General features: G+C 39.2%; 1 protein-coding gene across 2 annotated transcripts in view; it reads left to right on the forward strand.

Moving 5' to 3' along the window:
* The first annotated feature begins 716 nt into the window (after window positions 1–716).
* The window catches only part of cables1 (Cdk5 and Abl enzyme substrate 1), a 35,592-nt gene continuing 12,005 nt past the window's right edge, over window positions 717–24,303 (forward strand). The window contains exons 1-7 of one of the 2 annotated variants that reach the window (XM_077198509.1): window positions 717–1,396; window positions 13,848–13,919; window positions 14,573–14,665; window positions 15,884–15,961; window positions 19,534–19,639; window positions 20,279–20,432; window positions 20,755–20,858. In XM_077198509.1, the coding sequence (XP_077054624.1) occupies window positions 873–1,396; window positions 13,848–13,919; window positions 14,573–14,665; window positions 15,884–15,961; window positions 19,534–19,639; window positions 20,279–20,432; window positions 20,755–20,858 (1,131 nt within the window). In that variant the 5' untranslated portion in view covers window positions 717–872. The remainder of the gene's footprint in view (window positions 1,397–13,847; window positions 13,920–14,572; window positions 14,666–15,883; window positions 15,962–19,533; window positions 19,640–20,278; window positions 20,433–20,754; window positions 20,859–24,303) is intronic. The other variant, XM_077198600.1, reaches the window with a different exon arrangement.

Here is a 24,303-nt window from a genome sequence, read left to right on the forward strand (position 1 = left end):
AAAAGGAGATAAAATCAAGTATCAAAATCATTCAGTAGGCTACATAACGTAGAACGTTAGACTAATTTTAAATACACACACATCATTACTCGAACGCAAGAGAGTAAAAATAGTACTTCACAGCTATAAACTTAAACTTATTTTTATAGCAGATTATAATGATAATAATTATGTAAAGCATACCTAAGTAAAAATTCAATATTAGCTATACAAGTTTTAATAATGGAGCAGGTCTTATGCCCGTTGTTTTGGTCCATGAACTAGAATCCTCACACGAACACATTTGAAGGGTGAATTGAAATGTTTGGCTATTTAAACGCACAATATCGACATTTAAAGGCCATCAAGATATCGCGCTACTTTTGTGCCTGAAATATTTACTGTCATTTTTATTTTTTAAGGTCCTGTCCAAGTAGCCCAAAAGGGCGGAGCAAAAAAATGAAGGCATGGGGGAAAACACGCAGGCTGTGTTTCAAAATGTAGTGAGCCGACTCACTTAGGCAACATTTTTTAGCATAGTGGTCGTGCTCAGAATACGTTCGGCTAAACGACTGCTGTCTATAATTTTGAACTGAATTCCGATCCGAAAGCGCTAAGTATGCTGTCTAGATAGGCGACTCACAACGTTTTGGTACACTACCTCGCTCTAATGAAGCCCTATTGGTCAGACAAACGCTCCTGCTGCCACAATACTGCACACACGTGACCCAGCTTTTGTGTGTACACACACACACACACACACACACAGTAAAACACAGCACAGCAGGCACTTAAAAGCCAACGCCATGGCGTTTTGACCACCAATTTCACCCCACATCCAAGCATTCACCATGAACCCTCTCCGTTGACAAACACGCATTATCCCACGCGTAATGGCGAGTGCGCTGCAGATGAAGCCCTCCAGTTTGGAGCACACACGGAAGCGAGCGATAGATCCACGGCGGAGACAAGCTGCACTCTCATTCCTCAGCAACATCTCTCTGGACGGACGACCAGTGCAGGATGACGGGGAGAGTCAGACCGAGGACGAGGACAGCTCAAGGACTAGACAGAGCCTGGTTTCTGCAGTGGGCCAGCAGGCATTGGCCGAGGCAGCGAACCAGGCTCTCACCAGTGGCCGAGCTGCTGGTTTCATGGCTGGGATCCCGGCCTCTGGTGCTCCTCCTCCTCCTCCAGCGTGCGGTGCGGGTGCGGAGGGGGATGTGTGCGGTGCTCAGGTGCTCCAGGCCGTGTTCAGCTCCCCTTTCTCAGCTGTCCCACCGGCAACGAGAGGTAGACTCCAGACGTACACTCAGGGAATCCTGCCCTTGTCCTACTCCAGGCAGTCCAGCCAGAACTACGGCTGTCTAGATGGAGGGCAGATTGCCAATTCTGCTCTGGAGCTGCAGAGATCCAGGTAACGTTAAACTTATGCATTGAGATGCGGACATTAAATTACAGCAGTGATTAACATGCAAGTTGTTCATTTTCAGTACTTGCAGATATACTAATCTAATCCATTTTACTGAACTCACTTGTAGGAATGCTTTGATATTGTTGTGCATAAATATTCTGTTATGAAACGAAGTGGTATTTGTGCTGACGTCACTTTTTAGTCATTTTTTACAGATACTTTGTTTTAACCAATTGATGTCCTCAAGTTCACACAGGTGTAGGTCCTCACATAAATAAAATATAAACATGTTCCACTAACGTCTGACTACCACAAAATGTCTGTCGACTTTTTGTGATCAGTATACCTATTGTTTTAACTTTTTGCTTGTGTGAAAAACAAGAGAGTAGGCTACCATCTTTCTTTAAAATAAATGTAAGCAGTTTAATATTAAAAGGGAAATTCCCAAAAATTAAAATTCTGACATTACCCTCATCTCGTTCCAAACCCGTTAGACTTTCGCTCATCTTCCGAAAACAAATGAAAAACGTTTTGATGAAATCTGAGAGCTTTCTGTCCCTCCATTGAGGTGCTTTAAAAAGGCGACTATGGCTCTTCAAAAAGTTCATAAAGAGATTGTGAAACTAATCCATAGCTATAAGTTGAGTGGTGTAATCCAAATTTTCTGTAGAAACTTGATAGCTTTATATGATGACGATGAGCAGATTCAATTTAGACCTAAAATTCAACTCACACATCAGTTGTGATAAACAGAAGCTCAGTCATGTTCACTTGACGTGTGACAACCAATTAGGTTCATTCTCGTGTTACGCAGCTTGTTGAGCTTCATCGAGAACCAATGAGGTTCATTCTCATGTTACGCAACACGTTTGAGCTTCACCAAGAACCAATGAAGTTTATCCTTGTGTTATGCAGCACGTTTGAGTTTCAAGAACCAATGAGGTTCATTCCCGTGTTACGCAGCACGTTTGAGATTCATCAAGAACCAATGAGGTTCATTCTCGTGTTAAGCAGCACGTTTGAGATTCATCAAAAACCAATGAGGTTCATTCTCGTGTTAAGCAGCACGTTTAAGATTCATCAAGAACCAATGAGGTTCATTCTCGTGTTACGCAGCACGTTTGAGCTTCATCAAGAACCAATGAGGTTCATTCTCGTGTCACGCAGCACGTTTAAGATTCATCAAGAACCAATGAGGTTCATTCTCGTGTTAAGCAGCACGTTTGAGCTTCATCAAGAACCAATGTGGATCATTCTCGTGTTACGCAGCACGTTTGAGCTTCAAGAACCAATGAGGTTCATTCCCATGTTACGCGGCACGTTTGAGATTCATCAAGAACCAATGAGGTTCATTCTCGTGTTAAGCAGCACGTTTAAGATTCATCAAGAACCAATGAGGTTCATTCTCGTGTTAAGCAGCACGTTTGAGCTTCATCAAGAACCAATGAGGTTCATTCCCATGTTACGCTGCACGTTTGAGATTCATCAAGTACCTATGAGGTTCATTCTCGTGTTAAGCAGCACGTTTGAGATTCATCAAGAACCAATGAGGTTCATTTTCGTGTTACGCAGCACGTTTGAGCTTCAAGAACCAATGAGGTTCATTCCCGTGTTATGCAGCACGTTTGAGATTCATCAAGTACCAATGAGGTTCATTCTCGTGTTACGCAGCACGTTTGAGCTTCAAGAACCAATGAGGTTCATTCCCGTGTTATGCAGCACGTTTGAGCTTCAGTAAGAACCAATGAGGTTCATTCTCGTGTCACGCAGCACGTTTAAGATTCATCAAGAACCAATGAGGTTCATTCTCGTGTTAAGCAGCACGTTTGAGCTTCATCAAGAACCAATGTGGATCATTCTCGTGTTACGCAGCACGTTTGAGCTTCATCAAGAACCAATGTGGATCATTCTCGTGTTACGCAGCACGTTTGAGCTTCAATCAAGAACCAGTGAGGTTCATTCTCGTGTTAAGCAGCACGTTTGAGCTTCATCAAGAACCAATGTGGATCATTCTCGTGTTACGCAGCACGTTTGAGCTTCAATCAAGAACCAGTGAGGTTCATTCTCGTGTTACGCAGCACGTTTGAGCTTCAATCAAGAACCAGTGAGGTTTATTCTCGTGTTACGCAGCACGTTTGAGCTTCAAGAACCAATGAGGTTCATTCCCATGTTACGCGGCACGTTTGAGATTCATCAAGAACCAATGAGGTTCATTCTCGTGTTAAGCAGCACGTTTGAGATTCATCAAGAACCATTGAGGTTCATTCTCGTGTTAAGCAGCACGTTTGAGCTTCAGTAAGAACCAATGAGGTTCATTCTCGTGTTACGCAGCACGTTTGAGCTTCAAGAACCAATGAGGTTCATTCCCGTGTTATGCAGCACGTTTGAGCTGCAGTAAGAACCAATGAGGTTCATTCTCGTGTTACGCAGCACGTTCGAGCTTCAGCAAGAACCAATGAGGTTTATTCTCGTGTTAAGCAGCACGTTTAAGATTCATCAAGAACCAATGAGGTTTATTCTCGTGTTACTCAGCATGTTTGAGCTTCTGCGAGAACCAATGAGGTTCATTCTTGTTAAGTTGCACATTTGAGCTTCAACAAGAACCAATGAAGTTCATTCTCATGTTACGCTGCACATTTGAGGTTCCGCAAGAACCAATGTCATTCATTCTTGTGTTATGCAGTACATTTGAGCTTAAACAAATTCAATCTGTTCATTATATAAAGTAATTGTGCCTCTTCAGAAAATTTGGACTAAACCACTCAATTCATATGGATTAGTTTTACGATCTCTTTATGAACTTTTTCAAGAATTAAAGTGGTAGTTGCGTAGCTGTCAATGGAGGGATGGAAAGCTCTCAGATTTAATCCAAAAAGATCTTCATTTGTGTTAGGAAGATGAATGAAAGTCTTACAGGTTTGTAACGACTTGAGAGTGTAATTAATGAGATTTCATGACATGAATTCTTGGGTGAACTATCCCTTTAATATATTGAATATGATAGCGTTTGTAAGTGTGGCTAAATAGAGTGTCTAAATAGTTTTTGGTGAAAAACACAATTCTATAATAATAATATAAAATGGTGATAGACCTGCAAAGTTCTAACATTTGTACTTGCATTGCAATATTATACTGTAATGTAAAAAAAAAAAAAACAGTTACGGTCTATAGTTTTCAAACTTTATCAATCTAGACAATAGAGTACATCAAATGTACACCTGTGTAGTTGGTCCCAATTTATATCAGGTGTCTTTAGCTACTATGTACTTATTCAAAAATAATAATTGTTTGATACAATGTACTGATTGTGTGTTTAATTGCAGAAGTGTGTCACAGTGGGATACAGGTATATTCTTAGAGGAATGCACATTATAAAAGCTGTGCAGGTGGGGGATTACCTAGACTTTATTGAAATAGGAGATTAGTTGCTATTGAACTAATGGCCCCATTAGACACATTAAACGCAGTCCCTGAAAAAAAATTAATCAATCAATAAACTCCATTCAGACTTTACTACAGTACGTCCTTCATTAATATCCTAAGTGACCTTCATTCTTTCTGTGGATACAGCTGATGACATGGGTGAATTTTTCACTTCAGCTCTTTTGCAATGGGACCAAAACATTTAAACAAGAATTTAAAATATATCTTTCAATACAGATTCAATTACTTTTAGTTAATCAGCTGTGGTTTATCTGGTTAATTTTATTTCTAATGGCCCTCTAAAAGCAGTAGTAGCAGTAATAATCCTCATATTCTGATTCTGAACTATTAAAATGTGAAGATCCCTAATGTTTCTCTTGGAAATGCCCTCATTGAAGAAAAACACACAGCAGCCAGTATCTTTAAAGTCCCGGGATCATATATTTAGCATGGTCATAGTGACAAGTGTGTCTAATCAGAGATGAGCAGGTGGTGACACCAAAGTGTCTGCAGGGCACATTGCTTTCAGTTCCAACCAGCATAACCACAACATTTCAATCTCAGCCAAACAGCCCCGACAGTGTTGGTGTCTTTTGCTTTAACTGTTGCTTCAGAGGCATGCAAAGCACAGCCAAATCTACACTCATTAACGTTCACGTTAAAGGATCGCTTACTTTCTCTTTCTAGCATGCAACTCACACACACACAGCTTCTGCACCTGCTTTGTGTGCTTTAATCTGAATATATCAACATGCTGTAATCTGAGACTCTAGAGGCCATGCTTTGCAAGTTGGGCGTCCTTTGTTCAGTTGTTTTGTTATTGAGTCAGAGAGACTGCAGGGAAGGTTTGTGAGAATATAGGTAGGATTTGTTGTTTATATAGGAAAGTGGACCTACAACATATTACAAAAATTTGATTCAATGCACAACTATATTCTCAGGACAGTAACTGTTTTAGAGCTTCACTGTGTCACTGAACTGACCTGAAACCTAATTCTTGCTTCATTTAATGATTATGTGTCTCGTGTTGGTTTAGTTGTGCAAGGTGAGTCAAAATGCACTTCATGACCTAACATCTACATGAACTGGTTTTACTCCAAACAAATTTAATATGTCTGAATTTTTCTGTCTAGGGTTCATCAGTAAAATGTTTAAAGGTCAGATCAGATTGAAAAACTTCTTAAAGGTACACTTATGAAACTTTTGGCGCACTAGCAGTTAATAAACAAGACTGCCACGTGTCTTCTAGAAAAACACTGTAGCCGGAGCTACTTCTCTCCGTTTAAATAGTCCGAATATAAACACTTATTATAGGTGTACCGTAGTTATTCAGGATAAGACAAAACACAGTTTGAAAGATGGATTTATAATGTACTCGCTCATTATATACAATCTAGGTTACACTTTAATTTAAGGTGTCAGTATTACAGTGTAATTATACATTTAAGTACATAGTAATATTAATGAAGTTCATAGGGTAAGGATTTGTTTAGGGTTAGTTGCATGTAATTCATAATTTATAGTTATTACTAAAGTAAATGCATGTAATGTGTAACAAGATACTGTAAAATAAAGTGTTACCAATTTTTTTTTTTTACAAAGACATTTACATAGTGTATCTCTAAAGGTATGGTTCACCCAAAAATTTAAATAATTTTTAAATAAGTTTTAGAACATATTTAGACGTTTTAACTGAGAACATGTGCTATTTAGAAGAATTTAGAGATTATTCATACTGTAAAAACAACAAAAATAAAAGTATCATAAAAGTAATCCACATTACGTGTTATATTCTGTTTTTTGAGGCCATAAGATAGCTGTCTTTGATGAACCGTGTAAGCCATTATTTGCTCAAAATCTGTAACCTTGTCCTTTAATTGAATTGCTGTTGTTATAATTTATAATTTTTACTTTGAAATATTACTTAAAGAAAATGGCAGGACAACTGATATGCAACTTTTGTCATTTAGCTTCAAGATGAAGTTGCGATATTTAAAGTAAGCCGTATTTGTTATGAGCACAGTTGTGTTTTCACACTCACCTGCTGATTTCAATAATTCACACAAATGTGTGTACTTTTTCTTAAAGGTGAAGTGTGTAATTTTTGAGCTACCAAAAAAAATTTGTAAAAACTATGATTGTTTTCAAACAGGTTTCCTGAAACAATCCCCTTGTTCAACATTAGTTCAACTAACTCATTTCTTGATCTGACCATGTTTACACTTTTCACTTTTACTGTATTTTAACGTTAAAGTACTGGCAACTACAGCTTTTTTTCTCTTTACCGTAAATTTCACAGATATTTTTCTTTCTTTTTTTTACCTTGTATAGTCGTCGTCTCATATTAAGCTCAGATAGGAGAAAGTATTTTAACAATTACATACTTGAGCTTTAAACAGTGTGGGACTTGTTCTTAATGGGCAGCTGCTGGAAACAAACACTGGTTCCAGGCAGGATGCCCAGTCTCTGCCCTGACTCCGTTCCCCCTCTTCCTCCCTCCACTCCCTGCCTCTGACCTCCACTTCCTCTCCCAGACCCCCTCCTGCATGGGCTGCCACTTTCCGCCAGGAAGACCGAAACCTTTAGATGCACTGCCAAGAGCAGCCTGTGAAGAGAGACTGTGCAGAGCAGTCGTGTCTCTCATGTGCTGGCACATGCCTCCGAGAAACAACATGTAGGCGCACACACCCTATATGAATCCTGTTCTTCAGGGCCTTCTGTCTAAGCTACCAGACGGTCTGCCTTGATTGGGCGGCCCAGACAAAAGCATTATTGCAACCCGTTCAGGTCTCACTGTGTGAAGAGTGTGGTGTTACGTAATTCTTGCGCTCTATTGGGTAGCTATACGTCTGTGTAAACGGCCTGTGTCTTTCTTGTGCCAACTAAATCTTGCTTCACGATTGCAACAGTTCTCCAAGACAACCAAGTATAGCACTCCAAAAATTTGCAAGGGATTAGCAGTAATTTTACAATAATTCTGTCTTCGTAGTTTTACTGGGAAATCAAGGCAGGACAAGTCTTACTGAAGAAAAAAACGGTAACACTTTACAATAAGGTTCATTAGTTAACATTAGTTAACTACCTTAGTTAACATGAACAATACTTCTTCAGCATTTATTAATCTTAGTTAATATTCATTTCAACATTTACTAATACGTAATTAAAATCAAAAGTTGTATTTGTTAACATTTAGTTAATGCACTGTGGACTAACATGAACAAACAATGAACCAATGTATTTTATATTAACTAACATTAGCAAAGATTAATAAATACTGTAACAAATGCATTGATCATTGTTAGTTCATGTTAGTTTATACATTAATGTTAACTAATGAACCTTATTGTAAAGATTTTCCAAAAAAAATGGAAAAGAAAATTACAGTGTTGTGAAAATAAGTGTAAAATTGTTGTCTTTCTATTATAGGGATTAGTATTCATTATAGCCTTTGAATGGAAACGTAGGCTTAATTTACTTTGAATTATTTTTGTCCCATATAGTGTAACAGTGTTACAGAACAGTTTGTTACAGGACTTGGAGAAATCAACAGACATAATTTTAGATAAAAATAAAATGAACATTACAAAACAAGCAACATACTTCTTCATACTTCTCTTCAACAGCAAATAGAAAAAAAACTATGCTCAGTTTAAAAGACTAATTTAACACAGGCTCCAGTAACTATTGTTATATCATTTTATACTTTTGTTCACTATGAAGTCAGTTTTTGTTTTACAGTAAAAGTTAGTTACAGCACAGAAACTAATATTCAGGAATATACTATGAATTTATTTTAGAGCACACGGAATGATCTACTTTGTCCTAAAGATCTTTGTTTTTTTCTTTTTCCACATATTGCGAAATCTTTTAAGCATTGCACTTAACTTATTCTTAACCAAACATTGACATTTCTTCCAGACTCATTATTGGATGTGTTCCATAACCATTGAAACAGGCCATGGTTTGGATTGACCGTGTCCTTTTCCTTTCTATTGTGTGGTTAGCTGGCATTGCTGAAAGATTATGCTGACATTTTTTTTTCCAATGAAATAAATGGAGTTAGAATAAAGTTGTAAACCAAACTGTAAAACCAGTAGTGGATGTGGTGGAAATTGCATCCAGGCAAATGTTCGCCAAGACATGATTAAAAAAAAAAACGTGCTGTCGTGGCTTGTTGCATTGCTTTTTTCCTGAGAATTTTCAGGAACAAAGGACTTTTACAGGATTAAATCCTGCACTTAAAACAATGAATGGTGTTATTTTAAAGATTGAGTTCAAGGAAATGCTGTTGTGTAATAATGGCAAGCAGATGTGGCAGAAATAAATGATGGGTTTTCAAGTCACTTGTGTCGGAGCAGTGTGGTGGTGTACATTCTCTTAATTTACTCAAAAGTACAGCAAGGTTATTAAACTCTACTTCTAGAAAATTAAGAATGTGCATCAGGTGTGTTTTGCTTTGTTTTTAATTTATATATATTATATTGTTATATTACAATGTATTTTGTGCTGGCAATTAGCTTATTTTGTTGAAAATAATAAGCCTAACAATGTCACTTCTAAATATATAAATGTATTTGTATTGAATTCCAACTTGTAAAGACCGGGGCTCAAAGACAATCCCGAGCTTCCCACACGTATTTACGTCATTACAGAGCTGCACGATTCTGGATATATAAAATTAATTTACTAGAGGTTCTGACAAACTCTATTTAGCAGTCTATTCAATATGTTTAATTAATTGTAATGAATTATTTAAAAAAATCGGTTTGAGTGAATGATTCAATGGCTCACTCATAAATACTTCACTTGTTTCATTACTGGAAGAATCAGCGTTTCTGAACGAAGCTCTTGAATGAATAATGAATTCAGTGACAAATACATTTTTAACAGTGGTGTCGTCAAGTCACCTTCATTTATATAGCACTTTTAACCATATAGATTGTTTCGAAGCAGCTTTACAGTGATAATAGGAAATTACAGTAACAGAGATTGTTTTGGCTTTACAGCAGCTCTAGAATAAAGTTAATGTCCAGCTAAAGTTAGTTTTTATTGATTCACTTCCGTTGCAAAGATCAATAGTTATTAACTTAGGCGCCGCTAACACGACACCGTTCCAACAGAAAACCCTTAACATGCTCCGGCCCGCTCATCCGCACAACAACAGTGCCTGGCGGCTGGAGAACGTAAACCTTGAAATAGGTTCCAAGGTGCAAAAAAAAAACTTGAAAAACCTTATCTTCGCATAAACTCTATTTTGATCGCTTCCATAGACATCAGGGTTTATTTTCAAAATCTAAACTTTTTTTCCAATACTTCCGTTTTAATTTGAATATTTGTAACTTAATACAGAAATAACGATATTGTGTGTGGTTAAAAAGACTGTGAAGCTGTTTCATTCGTCAATAGGCTAACTGCTTTCTCTGGGTCAGCTGCAATTGTCATTTAGGAATGAGATCACATGGTTGTTTGGATAGAGATTGCTTTAAAAAAAAAAAAAGGTTTTTACGTTAATCGTGCAGCTCTTCGACATATGATGGCATTCAACTTGTAAATACAATCTTTTCGACATGACTTGAACATCATCTAACTATGATTGGATGAGGCTTGTTGTAATTGCCTGGTATAAACTAAGTAAAAGTCTTTGTTATAGCCTTGTAGATTGACAAGCCTTTCATAAACATTAGTCGTGTTGTGTATTGATGTTTTGACTGAAGTAGTTTAGTTTGGTCTGAGTGTTGTTTTCTTACCATTCTAATGCTGTTAGGCATAATCAAACAGAACAGCCCTGTTTTTTATTTACTCCTATAAGATCAAAGTCTCAACATCTTTTGAAATTGAGAATTTGAAAGGGGCATGAACTTTAGTCTGTGATCTACCAAATGTGTTTTTGAGGTAACTAGCTTTTAACATGCCAACAGTTTACTAACTTCGACTATCTCAGAAAGATAACTGAAAAGATCATTCCTTCAAAAGAAGGAATGATTTTTTATTACACTGAAGCATTTGCGATTCTTATAGTGCACTACGCCTCACTGTTTTTCAGAACACATTATTCACACTACATATACTACAAAACAGCGAAGAATAGTTGTGAAATATGTGAAATGCGACGCACGTACTGTAGACACTATGATAGTGCACCCTTGCAGCAATGCTGAGAAAGCAGCGTGAAGTGCTGTTGTTTTGAACACTTTTTGGGACACAACAACAGACCTTGCATACCTTGAAGCATTGCTTTTTAGGGGGATGTTGTGTTTCCTTGGGAATGTGACCAAACTGACAGTGGTTGAGATACACTGGAGTGAAAGTTTATTTAGATCGCCATGTGGAGTAAGTTTGAGGTGGTGTTGTGGGCAGCCTGTGCTGGATTTGCTGCTCTCTGGTGTTATTGTACAAGGCAAGTACTGCTGGTGAAGTGGCCTCGTTCAGTTGCTCTCTACGAACACACTGTGAGAGGCATAAACATCTTGTGATAGTCAAGGCTCACCTTACAGATGTATTGATGCACCTTTTGCCTTATTCTCTGATGAACGCCAATCACAGACTGATTATTCCACATGTAACCGTCATTGCCCGGGGTGACACTAATGCTGCTTTCCATTTACCTCGGAAGAGTGATGTCGGTGCTGGGAATGATATGAGTTGACCACATTCCTGTAAACAGGTCGGAAAACTAAGATGGACTCATTCAGGCAAACCTTTGTTGTGCTTGCTTTTTCAGAATACAAACACATAAAAAAAGCAGTATTTTGCACAGATAATTCTGAAGTATCATGTCCACAAATAGAGGTTGGATAGTACTGTGTGCAAAACTGAGTTTCAGGGTGTGTTCACACTTGCCTTGTTTGATTTGAATAAAACAAACCCTGGTGTTATTGCTCTGTTAGTGCGGTTCATTTGAATAAGTGTGAACGCTGCCATCCGAACCCTGGTGCCACCAAACAAGCGGATCAAGCTTCAAAACCAACTCTGGTGCGGTTCGATTGAAATATGAACGCAACATGGACCAAAGACATGCAAACTAACCAAAAACAGGATATGATGTCACAAGATGCTCTAAAAAGGACAGAATGCTCAAGCATCTGTTATTTTCTTAGTCTTGATATTGCCTCACGAAATAAAAGCTGACCAATCAAGTTGTGAACATTCCTATGCCTTTAGGCTTGGTATCTTTAAGTTCGGTGTTAAAATGCCAATATGAACGCTAAGCGGACAAGACCAAATGAACCAAGCAAATCAAACTACAAGTGTGAACGCACCTTGGGACAAAGACAAAAAAAGTGCTAATGAACAATAAAGTACTGCTGTTTCACTACATTTATTGCACTGTGTGCAGCCAAAATGGATTCTGAAGTCGGGGCTGATGTAACTCATACGGTTAAAAGTTCCTATTGAGAACTAGGAATTTCCCATCTACGAGGAGAACAAGTGCATGGAAGTCTCAGGACGCTTACTGCCTACTAGAGGAAGATCTGATGGAGTGTTTGATGAATTCGAAACGTAGGCTATAAGAAGAATTTTGATGGTGTGGAAAAAATCGGTTATACATCGAATTGTATTTCTCTGAGATTGTCAGGTCAACAGATGCCAATGTCAGAGTCCAAGAATTAAAATGTTCTCAACAATGGAGCAATATTTTCGCAAACCTTTTGCATTTTTTCTTTGACTTCAGTCAGTATGATTTTATAAAAGAAGAAATTACTTTTATTAAGCAAGGATGCGTTAAATTTAAATGTGGAAGTTAATAGAAAGAGTTGAATGAACTCTACATGCAGTGTACTTTCGCAGTAGTCACACTCTTATCATGTGTCTGTTATTGGTCTGAATTCAGAGCTCTTTTGGCAGGAAAGGAAATCAGAGTGTGTAAAAAAACAACTTATGATAATGTCTTGAAATAGAGACAAGTGTTGCTTTAGGCATTTTCTCAATCTCCCTGGTGTGTTGTACCTTATCAGCAGACTAATATATGTTCCTTATTACCTCAGCCTGTAAGAAGGAATGTGTTATGTAAAAAATGTAACTGAAATCTATGCAGGAGCTGTGACTTATCCTCTTACAGGGGCTTGTTTCTGGAACATTCTGTGTGTGATCTCATGTTACATCAGGAAAAAAAGTCAAACACAAAAGGTTTGGTATTGATGGGGAAACTTTAACCTGGATTTGAAGTAATGCTCTAATGTTGTTCTCAACTAATCTTTGTCTGGCAATGTGCTAATTCGTAAGTTGGTTATATGTTTGACTCAAAAGCTGTGCTATTTTTGTACATGAGCCTATTGTGTGGCAACAACTGTAATGAATTGATGAATTGAGTGTGTAGGTGTAATCATGGCACATGTAATGCCTGATACTGATTACGACAATCCTATAAGATCATTACCAATCACACTGTTGTACGACATGGATCTAATAAACTTGGATACAACATGTGTGTAGACTGTTCGATGATGACACCTATTGAATCGTAGGCTACAACAGAAGTTAGTATCGAAGAATAAAACGTCATCAGCCTGCGCTAGTGGTAAACAAATGGAGCAAGATGAATCACACTTTGGCAATTGTGTTTTTTATGTGCGCTGAAAAAAAGAGGAGGAAGCAAAAGAGGAGAATATATACGGGGACATGGCTAGGGAAAAGAGGCCAACTTGATATGTCAATTTTGCAAATGGAGCTTGAGGTAAGTAGTTAAGTTTTAGATCCATGTCACGTTGATCAATACGCCATTTCATGCTGCATTTTTATTGGCTAGTCAATAGACGTGGGTCATAGGAGCCACGACCACAGAAATCAAAAATCGTACAATGTGTACCGGGCATAAGTCTGACATTAAAACTCCAACATTTTTGACATTTGGTATATCACTGGTTCGAGACATTCCCTATTCCCACTCCATCAAAAGAAGCAAAATGTGCTTACCTTTATGTCATTCAAGGAGTTTCTGAAAATGTGAAGTTATTAGTATAAGTTTACGTTCATGGCTGTGATTTTAATGAATGGAGCAGAACAAAATCTCACCGTTGTTGTTAACTTGCAGGCGGAGACTAATATCCCAGCGTTCTTCACTGGAGACTCTTGAGGATATTGAGGAGAACGCCCCTCTACGCAGGTATTAACAGTAGGACCATTAATGTGCAGAAACTTCTCAACAGCTTGAGACTTGACATGGTAATTGTTTGATTCTGCCAAATTGTGGTTAATTATTGCTAGGGTTACCCATCTAATTATTCCATCAGTTAACATTAGATAAATCTCTTTATTTTTAAAAGTGATTTTAGTGCTGTCCAACATGATTTTGAAACATTGCACAAAAATAAATTAAGAGGGAAAAAAAGAACGATGTACAATAACAGTTAGTGTAAGAAAAAGGTCATAAGTCAAGTCTAATTTATTTATATAGTGCTTTTCACAATATAAATTGTTTTAAAGCAGCTTTACAGAAAATGATTGTTAATATTTAGAATATATTAATATCTTCATGCCTTAGGTACACATTTAGTAGATTAGAGATGGGTGATAATATTGTATAATGATACAAGTAATGGAGCAGTTTTTGATATGCCATGTATTATGTATCGCCCATATCGTGAATAAACTGTTCGTAAGCAGATTGAGTTGGACATACTTATAAATCCAACTTTGTATAAAGAGCTGGGTGATAATATAGTTAAACATTTGCTATAGTAGCCTATATATTGCCATAAGAGGATCATTGACTTTTTCTTTTCATGCACAGTGTTGATGCTGCTTTGTTTCATCTAGATGCCGAACTTTATCCGGTTCACCCCGACCAAAGAGTTTCAAGAAGGTCCACTTCATCAAAAACATAAGACAACATGATATGCGCAATGGAAGGTATTCTTACATCTACCCAACAGCCCACACACAGACATTTCGCCAAGAGCAGCACCCACACGCACCAAGTGTTTGAGAGAAAGACTCCCCCTGAATTTATCCAGAGATCTCTCAGATTGTATTACAAAATTATTTTGATGGAATTTTCCAGCATACTCATGGACATTATGTATGCAAACATCATATTTCTTCCAATTTAACAAAGTCGTGTGATTTGGGTCACAGTGATTTCTTCAAGTTATACATGTTCCTGGGTCAACATATTTAGTTGATTCCGGAACAACATTCTTGTCTGAAAATGTAGTCCTAACCCTATATGACTACCAATAAGTTATCCCTAAAATCAGAAGGAAATGATGGTGAATAACACTGATGTAGAAGCACCTGACCCTGGTTGTAAGCCTAAACTTGACATAAATCCTCAAATCTGAAATGTCGTTCCAGGATCAACATAGATGTTGCTCCAGGAACATATTGTACTTGGTGAAATCACGTTCGGTGTGTGTGTCTGTGTGTGTGTGTGTGTGTGTGTGAGAGAGAGAGACCCACCCTCTGGTATTTTAAGATTCAGACATTCTCTGAAACCCAAACATTTTAGGCATGTTATTAGTGGGTATTTTATTATTATTATTTGTGCTTAGTGTTTGCCAGATGCTCTCTTTTATCTGAATTTGAATGTGAATGGGTGTGTTGTAAAACAAGAGGTTGTGACCAGCATTGTTTTTCCTTAAGGCTTTTGAGAATATCTATCAAATCCACACACTTGCAGTCTTTGACCTTTCTTCCGTAAAGTTAACTGCAGTGCTTGATGTGTGAGAGAGTGAAAAAAAAAATATTTTTTTCAGCTGAGCTTTGATCCATTATTTCGTTTATTTTGTGCTTCAGATCAGTTATTAGCAGTTCATGAACTTCTGAGGGAAATATAAGAACTTGAAAGCCTTGGCAGAATATTCCATTCTTAAATCCTGTTTGTTTGAAAATATAATCAGTGATTTCTCAGTAAGGTTTTAGTTTACTTCAAAGAGTGTTTGACTTTCTTTTTGTTTTCTTTCTCTTCTCTTTGTTGCGTATTCTTTCATACACATTCCTACGTAATGTATGACATACTATTAAATATAATTTATTTGCTGTGATTCTCCCTATCTTTGCCTGTGGTCCTGACCTCTATATTGACAAGAGTTCATATACATTAGTTTATGTATCATTTTGTCTTTATAGGATAGTCCTTATCAGTGGCAGAAGATCCTTCTATAGTGTTTTTTCTGTCCTGCCCTATCGAGATTGTAGCCAAACAGGGTATGTATTCTTCAGCATGCAAATCTTCTATTCACCATCAACCTTTTTTTATCCCTTCACTTTTCCCATCCTCTCATTTTGATAATTTTTTCCCCTGGCCATTAAGAATGGGTCCACAATTAAACGTGTAGCATCCTTCTTTATTCTCTTAAAATATGCACGCTGAAAGTGTACCTCAAGTTTTTATTTTTTTCATAAATTTTTCCATGTTTTTTTCTTCATGCAGTGTTCTCATTATTCAGTAGTTTTTAGACTCTATGCACAGATCGTTTGTATCAGTATTTCATAGTTGTCCAGATTTTTGTTAGTAGGTGTGTAATTTTAATTCAGAGAGATCGACCAACAAGCTTAGGCATGCTTTACAATTATACCTCACCCTTGACTTTACCGCTTTTTAAAAATTTTTTTTTTTAAGAACAGCATCCTGAATCTGCCGCTTTTCAGCTGATTTAAGGTTTAATAAATCTTGCCATCTGCTTTGATATTTAACTTCTAATGGGTTGTTTTTCTCACCTACATCTTGGCATTGCCTGCTTTCACATTGTTTTAAGCTGAAGTGTGTAATTTATTGCTGTAATGAAATGCAGAAACAACTCAGTAAGCCATTTCTAGGTTTATTTCCCTGAGAAAAGCTCTGTGGTGGTGTGTTAATCTGTTTGTTTGAGTATCCTGACTAATCCAGCACAGCTCAGCCAATGGTGTAAATTTGAAGAGGGACTTCCTGTTTGACTGACCAATAGAAGGTGGAGGAGTGTTCGGGAAACCTGTTTGAAAACAGTTACTTTTGCACTCACATTTGGTGATGCTAATAACTACACAGTTTATGCTTTATAGAGTGTACGCCTATTTGATTTTCTCTGAACCTGAGTAAAAATTGAAGAATTGAACAGTTCAAGAGTTGTTTTCTAGTAACTTGAGGGCATCGCAGTCATTGGATTTATTACTATCTGAGATTAGGCTCTGTGGGGGATGGTGTTGATATGACCAAGTCCTGCATTTTATTCACATACTTTTATTTGATCAATAATGAATAATGACTGAACGGCTAGATGTTGCACTTTTCATCATGATTCTATTAATTACGAAAGAAACCTTTTAAGATTAATGATTTTAAAAGATACAATGAGACTTTGTGAAACAGTGTATTTGAAACTGGGCGAAGGGCAGCATTAAATCCTTTCAAACCTTCTTTTTATGGCTACACTTGCTTTTATTGATGTACAGCGGACAATTGATAAAAGCCTAATAGAGATAAAAGCCTCAGTGTCTTATAATGTATGGTATATATGGATACATTCAGTCTCTTGCAAAAGTCTCAGAGCTCTATTGAAAATGCATTAGTTTGCACTATAATACATACACTAAAGTGTATTATTGGCATAACAATTTCATAGAAAAGTTTAATTAAAAAGGAACATTAATACCAAGATGACGTTTGGTTAGTCCCTCATTTGTTTTAATGGCAATAAGAGCAAACATTAACTCAAACACTTGATGGAAGAAAAGAAATCTGACATTCACCCAGGGTCAACATGGTCAATTGTCATTTATCTTGAGATTTTGATGAGAATGTAAGCACACTTGATTGATTTGACCTAGAAATGCAGAATGCTTCTTTGTTTTCAATGTAGTCTCATACATTTGGACCCCCATGTATATAGTGTTATATAACTGAAAACCTCCCAGTGATGCTGTCAATATGATGAATTGCTAGATTCAGATTTAGTCCATTGATGTTTTGGCGTGGCGGATAGGCAGTAAAGTGGACATGTTGTCCTTGGATCAGGAGCGATAGATCCTCCTGTATTCCTGATTGAATGTTAAACTAAAACACACACAAGGTTATGTCAGCAAGCTGAAGGAACGAGTCAGGTGAACTGATCATTTGGTTATGGGATGGCCAAGAGTGTTTCTTATACATTGTGGATCTAGAGGTTGCCATGGACTCCTCCTGAAAATCTGGTTTGGTCTTTAATTATTTATTCAAAAACTCTCAAGGGCACCTGTTCATATTAGTTCTTGCCTAATGCTTTTCCATTGACTGAGCTGTTTGAAGGGCTCCTATTACCTATAACTGCAGTCTGTATCCTCACGGGATCTGAGTTTATTGATGCATCACTAAACATCTCACAAATACTGTGCTAACGCCGAGTTCTGCCTGTCATCTACTAATTCGACTTTGTTTCTAAGTCTGCACATGAATAAATGAGTTCTTCTGCAGTATTTTTTGGTTTATTTGGCCAGTACACCTGGTAAGTTGGTCTTTCTCTTGAGTTTTGTTTCTCTTCTTTAGTTATACTTTATGCGTTGACACAATGTCAACATTGTTTACAGATGCGCTAGATACCGTAATGTTTCTGCTTCATGTCATCACATGTCAGATAATAATCAAATCTTCAAGTCATGATGTTAGTAGAATTTATTTCGATAATTAAGCTTCATAAATGGGAAAAACTTGTTGAATGACTTCAAAGTGACAGTTAGTCCATAACTGTGTCTTCCGGGTGCTACTAACAGTTTTCTAGACACTTGCTTGTTGTTTTTGTCCTTTGAGGCCTTTAGCTATTTATAGGTAACTGATCACTAAAGAGTTTGAATGAACCCTCCTGCAGTTATTTTAATAGCATTGATTTAGTATTGTAGTTTTTGTTAATGGTTTGAATTACATTTTTATTTCATTTAAATTGTTGTTAAAGTTTTAGTAATTTTGTCGTTTTTTTAAAAAAATGTGTCATAGTTTTTTGTTTTTTTTTATGAGAAATTTTGCCTTGGAAACTAGCTGAAATAAAATAATGTTTAAGTGTTTTGTATAGTTTATTTTATTTCAAGTAATGTCTTTATTTAGGGTTTTAGTTGATAATATCCTGAGTTTAACACGGCTGTGATGATCATAAAAGAGAGCTTGACCAACAAGCTTAGGCATGCTTTACAAAGACCTCACCCTTGACTTTACCGCTTTTTTTAAGAACAGGCTTTTAAAAAATAATAATAATACGAACAGCTTATATTCCTGTTCGTTTTGCCAAAAAAAAAAAAAGAATCCCAATTTCTCCCTGTCATGTCAATGGCTTATAATAATAATAATAATAATAATTTTAATAATAATTTTTTTTATTAGTCCTGGACCCTGACAAACAAATATGTATACATTTATAAATATGTATTATCCATTCATCCATTCATCTTGATCCTTGGGGCATGAAACAATAATGCAATGCAAATTATTTTTTACTTGATTTGTTTTGTTGTTGTGCCACTATTTGATTATATGATTAATTTAATTCAGTAAATAATGTTTTATAATAACATTTATCAAAATGATTGTTAATAGTAGAAGTGTATAAAATGATAATAGAATAAACATTGTTTAGTAAAAGTGTACAGAATTTGGTTTAAAAACAACACTTACACTATATAGTTTTCTTTCATCCTCTTAATGCCAACATTTACATTTTCAAATACCAAGAATCCACCCGTGCAGTTATTGTGGCAGATGTAGTCGAGCAGGTTTGCCTGTACAGCCTGATGTGTGTGTGCATGAGGGGCTCTGAGCTGTTCTCCTGCCCCAGCAGGGATGTGAAGGCAGAAAGCGGGCGCCAGCGACACCCCTCGGGTGGCATAAGTGCCAAGGAGATGGTGATCGGCCTGGAGGGGGTTGAATTGGGTGCAGATGGCAAGGTTAGTGTACAAATGAATTTTTTTTGTTTTTTTTTTGTTAAGTGTTATTAAAGCTACACGTTTTTTTCTTACCCTGATCCACTATGGTAAGCCTATTAATAGTGTTTATATTTTAGACCTGTCGGGATGGTTTTCGCGGGAAAGTGTGCACATACGTCACTTGCCCGTACGTGTCTGGTCATATCCGTAAATGGAGAAATGTTGCTATTTTGACGCGTGTTTGGTGTCAGAGTGAAATATAGGTTAGTTGTCACAACGAGTGAGAAAGGTTGTGATGGAGCAGCTAAATCTCGAATCTTAAGGGAAACAAAACGTTTTAGCCTAGTAGTGGATATGTTTTATGAGCAGTATGATAACCATATTCATCCGCACAGTCACGCAGAGCCGAAGCACAACCAAAACAATGTTCTTCCACAAAATGCATGCAGTTTTGTCATTTAACCGCTAGAGGGCCAAGAGTTACGTAGATTTTCCCAATCTTGAAATAAAAAAATTTAAGGTATGTGATTAAAGGAACACTATTTTCATCTTCCCTTCTCCTTGTATATTCATTTTATGTCCTCTTTTGTGGCTAGTGTACATTCTTAATCTTTGATCATATATTCATTAAGATTACTGATACTGTAAATCTCTTGGCAGACAGTGTCATACACACAGTTCCTGTATCCAACCAATGTCCTGGGTCGTCGTAACACCATCGACTCCACGTCGTCTTTCTCTCAGTCTCGCAATGCCAGCCACCGCAGCCTCAGCCTGGCCCGTGCCAACAGTAACCAGAGTAGCCTTGATACAGGTGCGTGTGCCAACAGCTTGTCATGGCCCTTTCATTTTCCCTCAATCTCCCTAAAATGTCCTGACAAGAGGCTGCTTGTTCAGTTTAATGAGCATTTTGGTAAGACCTTAGTTTAATAATGTGTTATTTATTTTTTTGAGCAAGGTCATGAACCTCTTGATTAAAACATATTGAGTGCCCTACCAAAATAGTCGTCCTCTGTTCATACGCTTGTCTCAGTGTGTATCAGAAATGTTGCTGTTCTAAATATATTGGTTACGTAACTAAGTTGTCAATCGCAGAATATGTATAGTCTGTTTATTTGCCCTCTCTTTTCTCATAGGGAATGAACTGGGAGATTTTAGGGACTATGACCCAAATCTTCTGGATGACCCGCAATGGCCATGTGGAAAGCACAAAAGAGTGCTTATCTTTCCCTCGTACATGGTGAGTTATGTCGCCCAATGCAAAACTTGACCGACTCATATGTAATTTTTTCCAAGTCTGTATGTATTTTGTGGAAAATTGCTGTTTTGTAGCCAAAATGTTTTGATGCCTAGGGCCCAATATATGATGATTCTAGCGCGGTCAAATTGATTAATGGCATCTAACATATAAGTTTGTGTGTGTGAGACAATATATATATATATATATATATAAAAAACACATGCTGGTTAAATAATTAATCGCATACGTTAGTGCTGTCAAAATTAACACGTCAATGCAAGATTCGTTGAATTTTTTCAGTTGAACACATTAAAAGTATTTCAGCATTCGTTTTTTTCTGTCATCCTTTGGCTAGCGTTACATTATATGATCACACTCTTATTTATACAAATGCTTTTAAATCATTTGTCTTCACTGACACAAGACACAAATCAAGTTTTTAAATCAAGACACAAAAGATAATGCATTGCGGTACTCGTCTGTGAATCTCCTGTCTGTGACACACACACACACACACACACACACACTCGAGCGCACAGAAAGCCGCTTCAGACAGTGCTTGAATGGACAAAAACACATAAGATTATACCAAAATGCCCGTTTGGTCGAGTATCCTCACAAGCACAGTCTTAAATGAGTTAAATGAAGTTCAAGTCTTAAATGAATGTAAAGAGTTGAGAAAATGGGATGTGTCAGATTTTGAAGTGACAGAAGCCTAATAAACCTGCTGTTGTCTGTGTTACATCCAGTCAGGAATGAAACGGAGAGTGAATCCAATTGCAAGCACATTTAATTAAACAAATACAAAAACAGGAAATCCAGGGAACTCAGAACAGGACAGGAGTAACATAAAACAACAACCGACAGCCAACAACTGAAACACAGGGGTTTAAATACACAGACAAACAAGCTAAACAAGATAACAAGGGGGCGTGGTTAATAAGAAACGCCTAGGGAGACTAATAAACATGGACGAGGAACACCTGTGGACACTGAGCAACAACAACAAAAGACAAGACATATGGCAGGGTCACATGACAAACAAGGAATCACGTGATATACAAGACACAGCAAAACCCACACGTAACATAGCCCCCCCCCTATGGGCGGCTCCCGACGCCCCTTGAAACAAAAACACTAAAGTTCAGGAGGGTGGTGAAGCGGAGGTGGTCTTGGGGGAGGGTAGGAGGGCCAAGTCCTAACAGGGGAACGGGACCAGGGCAGAGAAGGTTGCGCAGGGGACCAGGGCAGAGATGAGCCCTCGGACGGCCACGGCGGAGAAGACAGTCCATCGGGCGGCCAGGGCGAAGACAGTCCATCGGGCGGCCAGGGCGGAGAAGACAGTCCATCGGGCGGCCAGGGCGGAGAAGACAGTCCATCGGGCGGCCAGGGCGGAGAAGACAGTCCATCGGGCGGCCAGGGCGGAGAAGACACCGGCTCAGGAACAGCAGACAACACACACACTGACTCTGGCTCAGGAACAGACAACACAGACTCTGGCTCGGGAAAAGACAACACACTCACTGGTTCGGGAATAGACAACACACACACTGGCTCGGGAATGGACAACACACACACTGGCTCGGGAACGGACAACACACACACTGGCTCGGGAACGGACAACACACACTTGCTCGGGAACAGACAACACACACAGTGGCTCGTGCTCAGGAATAGACAACACACACAGTGGCTCGTGCTCAGGAATAGACAACACACACACTGGCTCCGGAACGGACAACACACACACTGGCTCGTGCTCAGGAATAGACAACACACACACTGGCTCGGGAACGGACAACACACACACTGGCTCTGGCTCGGGAACAGACAACACACACACTGGCTCTGGCTCGGGAACAGACAACACACACACTGGCTCTGGCTCGGGAACAGACAAAACACACACTGGCTCTGGCTCGGGAACAGACAACACACACACTGGCTCTGGCTCGGGAACAGACAACACACACACGGGCTCTGGCTCGGGAACAGACAACACACACTCGGGCTCGGGAACAGACAACACACACTCGGGCTCGGGAACAGACAACACACACACTGGCTCGTGCTCAGGAATAGACAACACACACACTGGCTCCGGAACGGACAACACACACACTGGCTCGTGCTCAGGAATAGACAACACACACACTGGCTCGGGAACGGACAACACACACACTGGCTCGGGAACGGACAACACACACACTGGCTCGGGAACTGACAACACACAGAATGGCTCGGGAACAGACAACACACACACTGGCTCTGGCTCGGGAACAGACAACACACACACTGGCTCTGGCTCGGGAACAGACAACACACACACGGGCTCGGGAACAGACAACACACAGAATGGCTCGGGAACAGACACTGGCTCCGGTTCTGGAACAGACACCAGAACAGAAACAGCCACAAGGAGAGACGTAAACACAGAAACAAACATAGAGCGATCAGGTTCAGGCGTGACTTGAACAGTCTCTGGATCGGCAGACGTGACTTGAACAGTCTCTGGATCGGCAGACGTGACTTGAACAGTCTCTGGATCGGCAGACGTGACTTGAACAGTCTCTGGATCGGCAGACGTGACTTGAACAGTCTCTGGATCGGCAGACGTGACTTGAACAGTCTCTGGATCGGCAGACGTGACTTGAACAGTCTCTGGATCGGCAGACGTGACTTGAACAGTCTCTGGATCGGCAGACGTGACTTGAACAGTCTCTGGATCGGCAGACGTGACTTGAACAGCCTCTGGATCGGCAGACGTGACTTGAACAGCCTCTGGATCGGCAGACGTGACTTGAACAGCCTCTGGATCGGCAGACGTGACTTGAACAGCCTCTGGATCGGCAGACGTGACTTGAACAGCCTCTGGATCGGCAGACGTGACTTGAACAGCCTCTGGATCGGCAGACGTGACTTGAACAGTCTCTGGATCGGCAGACGTGACTTGAACAGTCTCTGGATCGGCAGACGTGACTTGAACAGTCTCTGGATCGGCAGACGTGACTTGAACAGTCTCTGGATCGGCAGACGTGACTTGAACAGTCTCTGGATCGGCAGACGTGACTTGAACAGTCTCTGGATCGGCAGACGTGACTTGAACAGTCTCTGGATCGGCAGACGTGACTTGAACAGTCTCTGGATCGGCAGACGTGACTAGAACAGTCTCTGGATCGGTAGAAGAAAGCTCAGGGCTGGACGGGACCAGCGGCGAGGGCTCTGAGCTGGGCGGGACCAGCGGCGAGGAGGACTGAGCGCTGGGCAGGACCAACGGCGAAGAAGACTGAGCGCTGGGCAGGGCCAGTGGCGAAGAGGGTCTTGAGCTGGGCAGGACCAGCGGCGAAGAGGGTCTTGAGCTGGGCAGGACCAGCGGCGAAGAGGGCCTTGAGCTGGGCAGGACCAGCGGCGAAGAGGACTGAGCGCTGGGCAGGACCAGCGGCGA

The sequence above is a fragment of the Siphateles boraxobius genome, unplaced genomic scaffold, assembly GCF_051911475.1.
Source record: "Siphateles boraxobius isolate OS27281-9 unplaced genomic scaffold, OSU_SipBor_1 1, whole genome shotgun sequence".
NCBI classification, from domain to species: domain Eukaryota; kingdom Metazoa; phylum Chordata; class Actinopteri; order Cypriniformes; family Leuciscidae; genus Siphateles; species Siphateles boraxobius.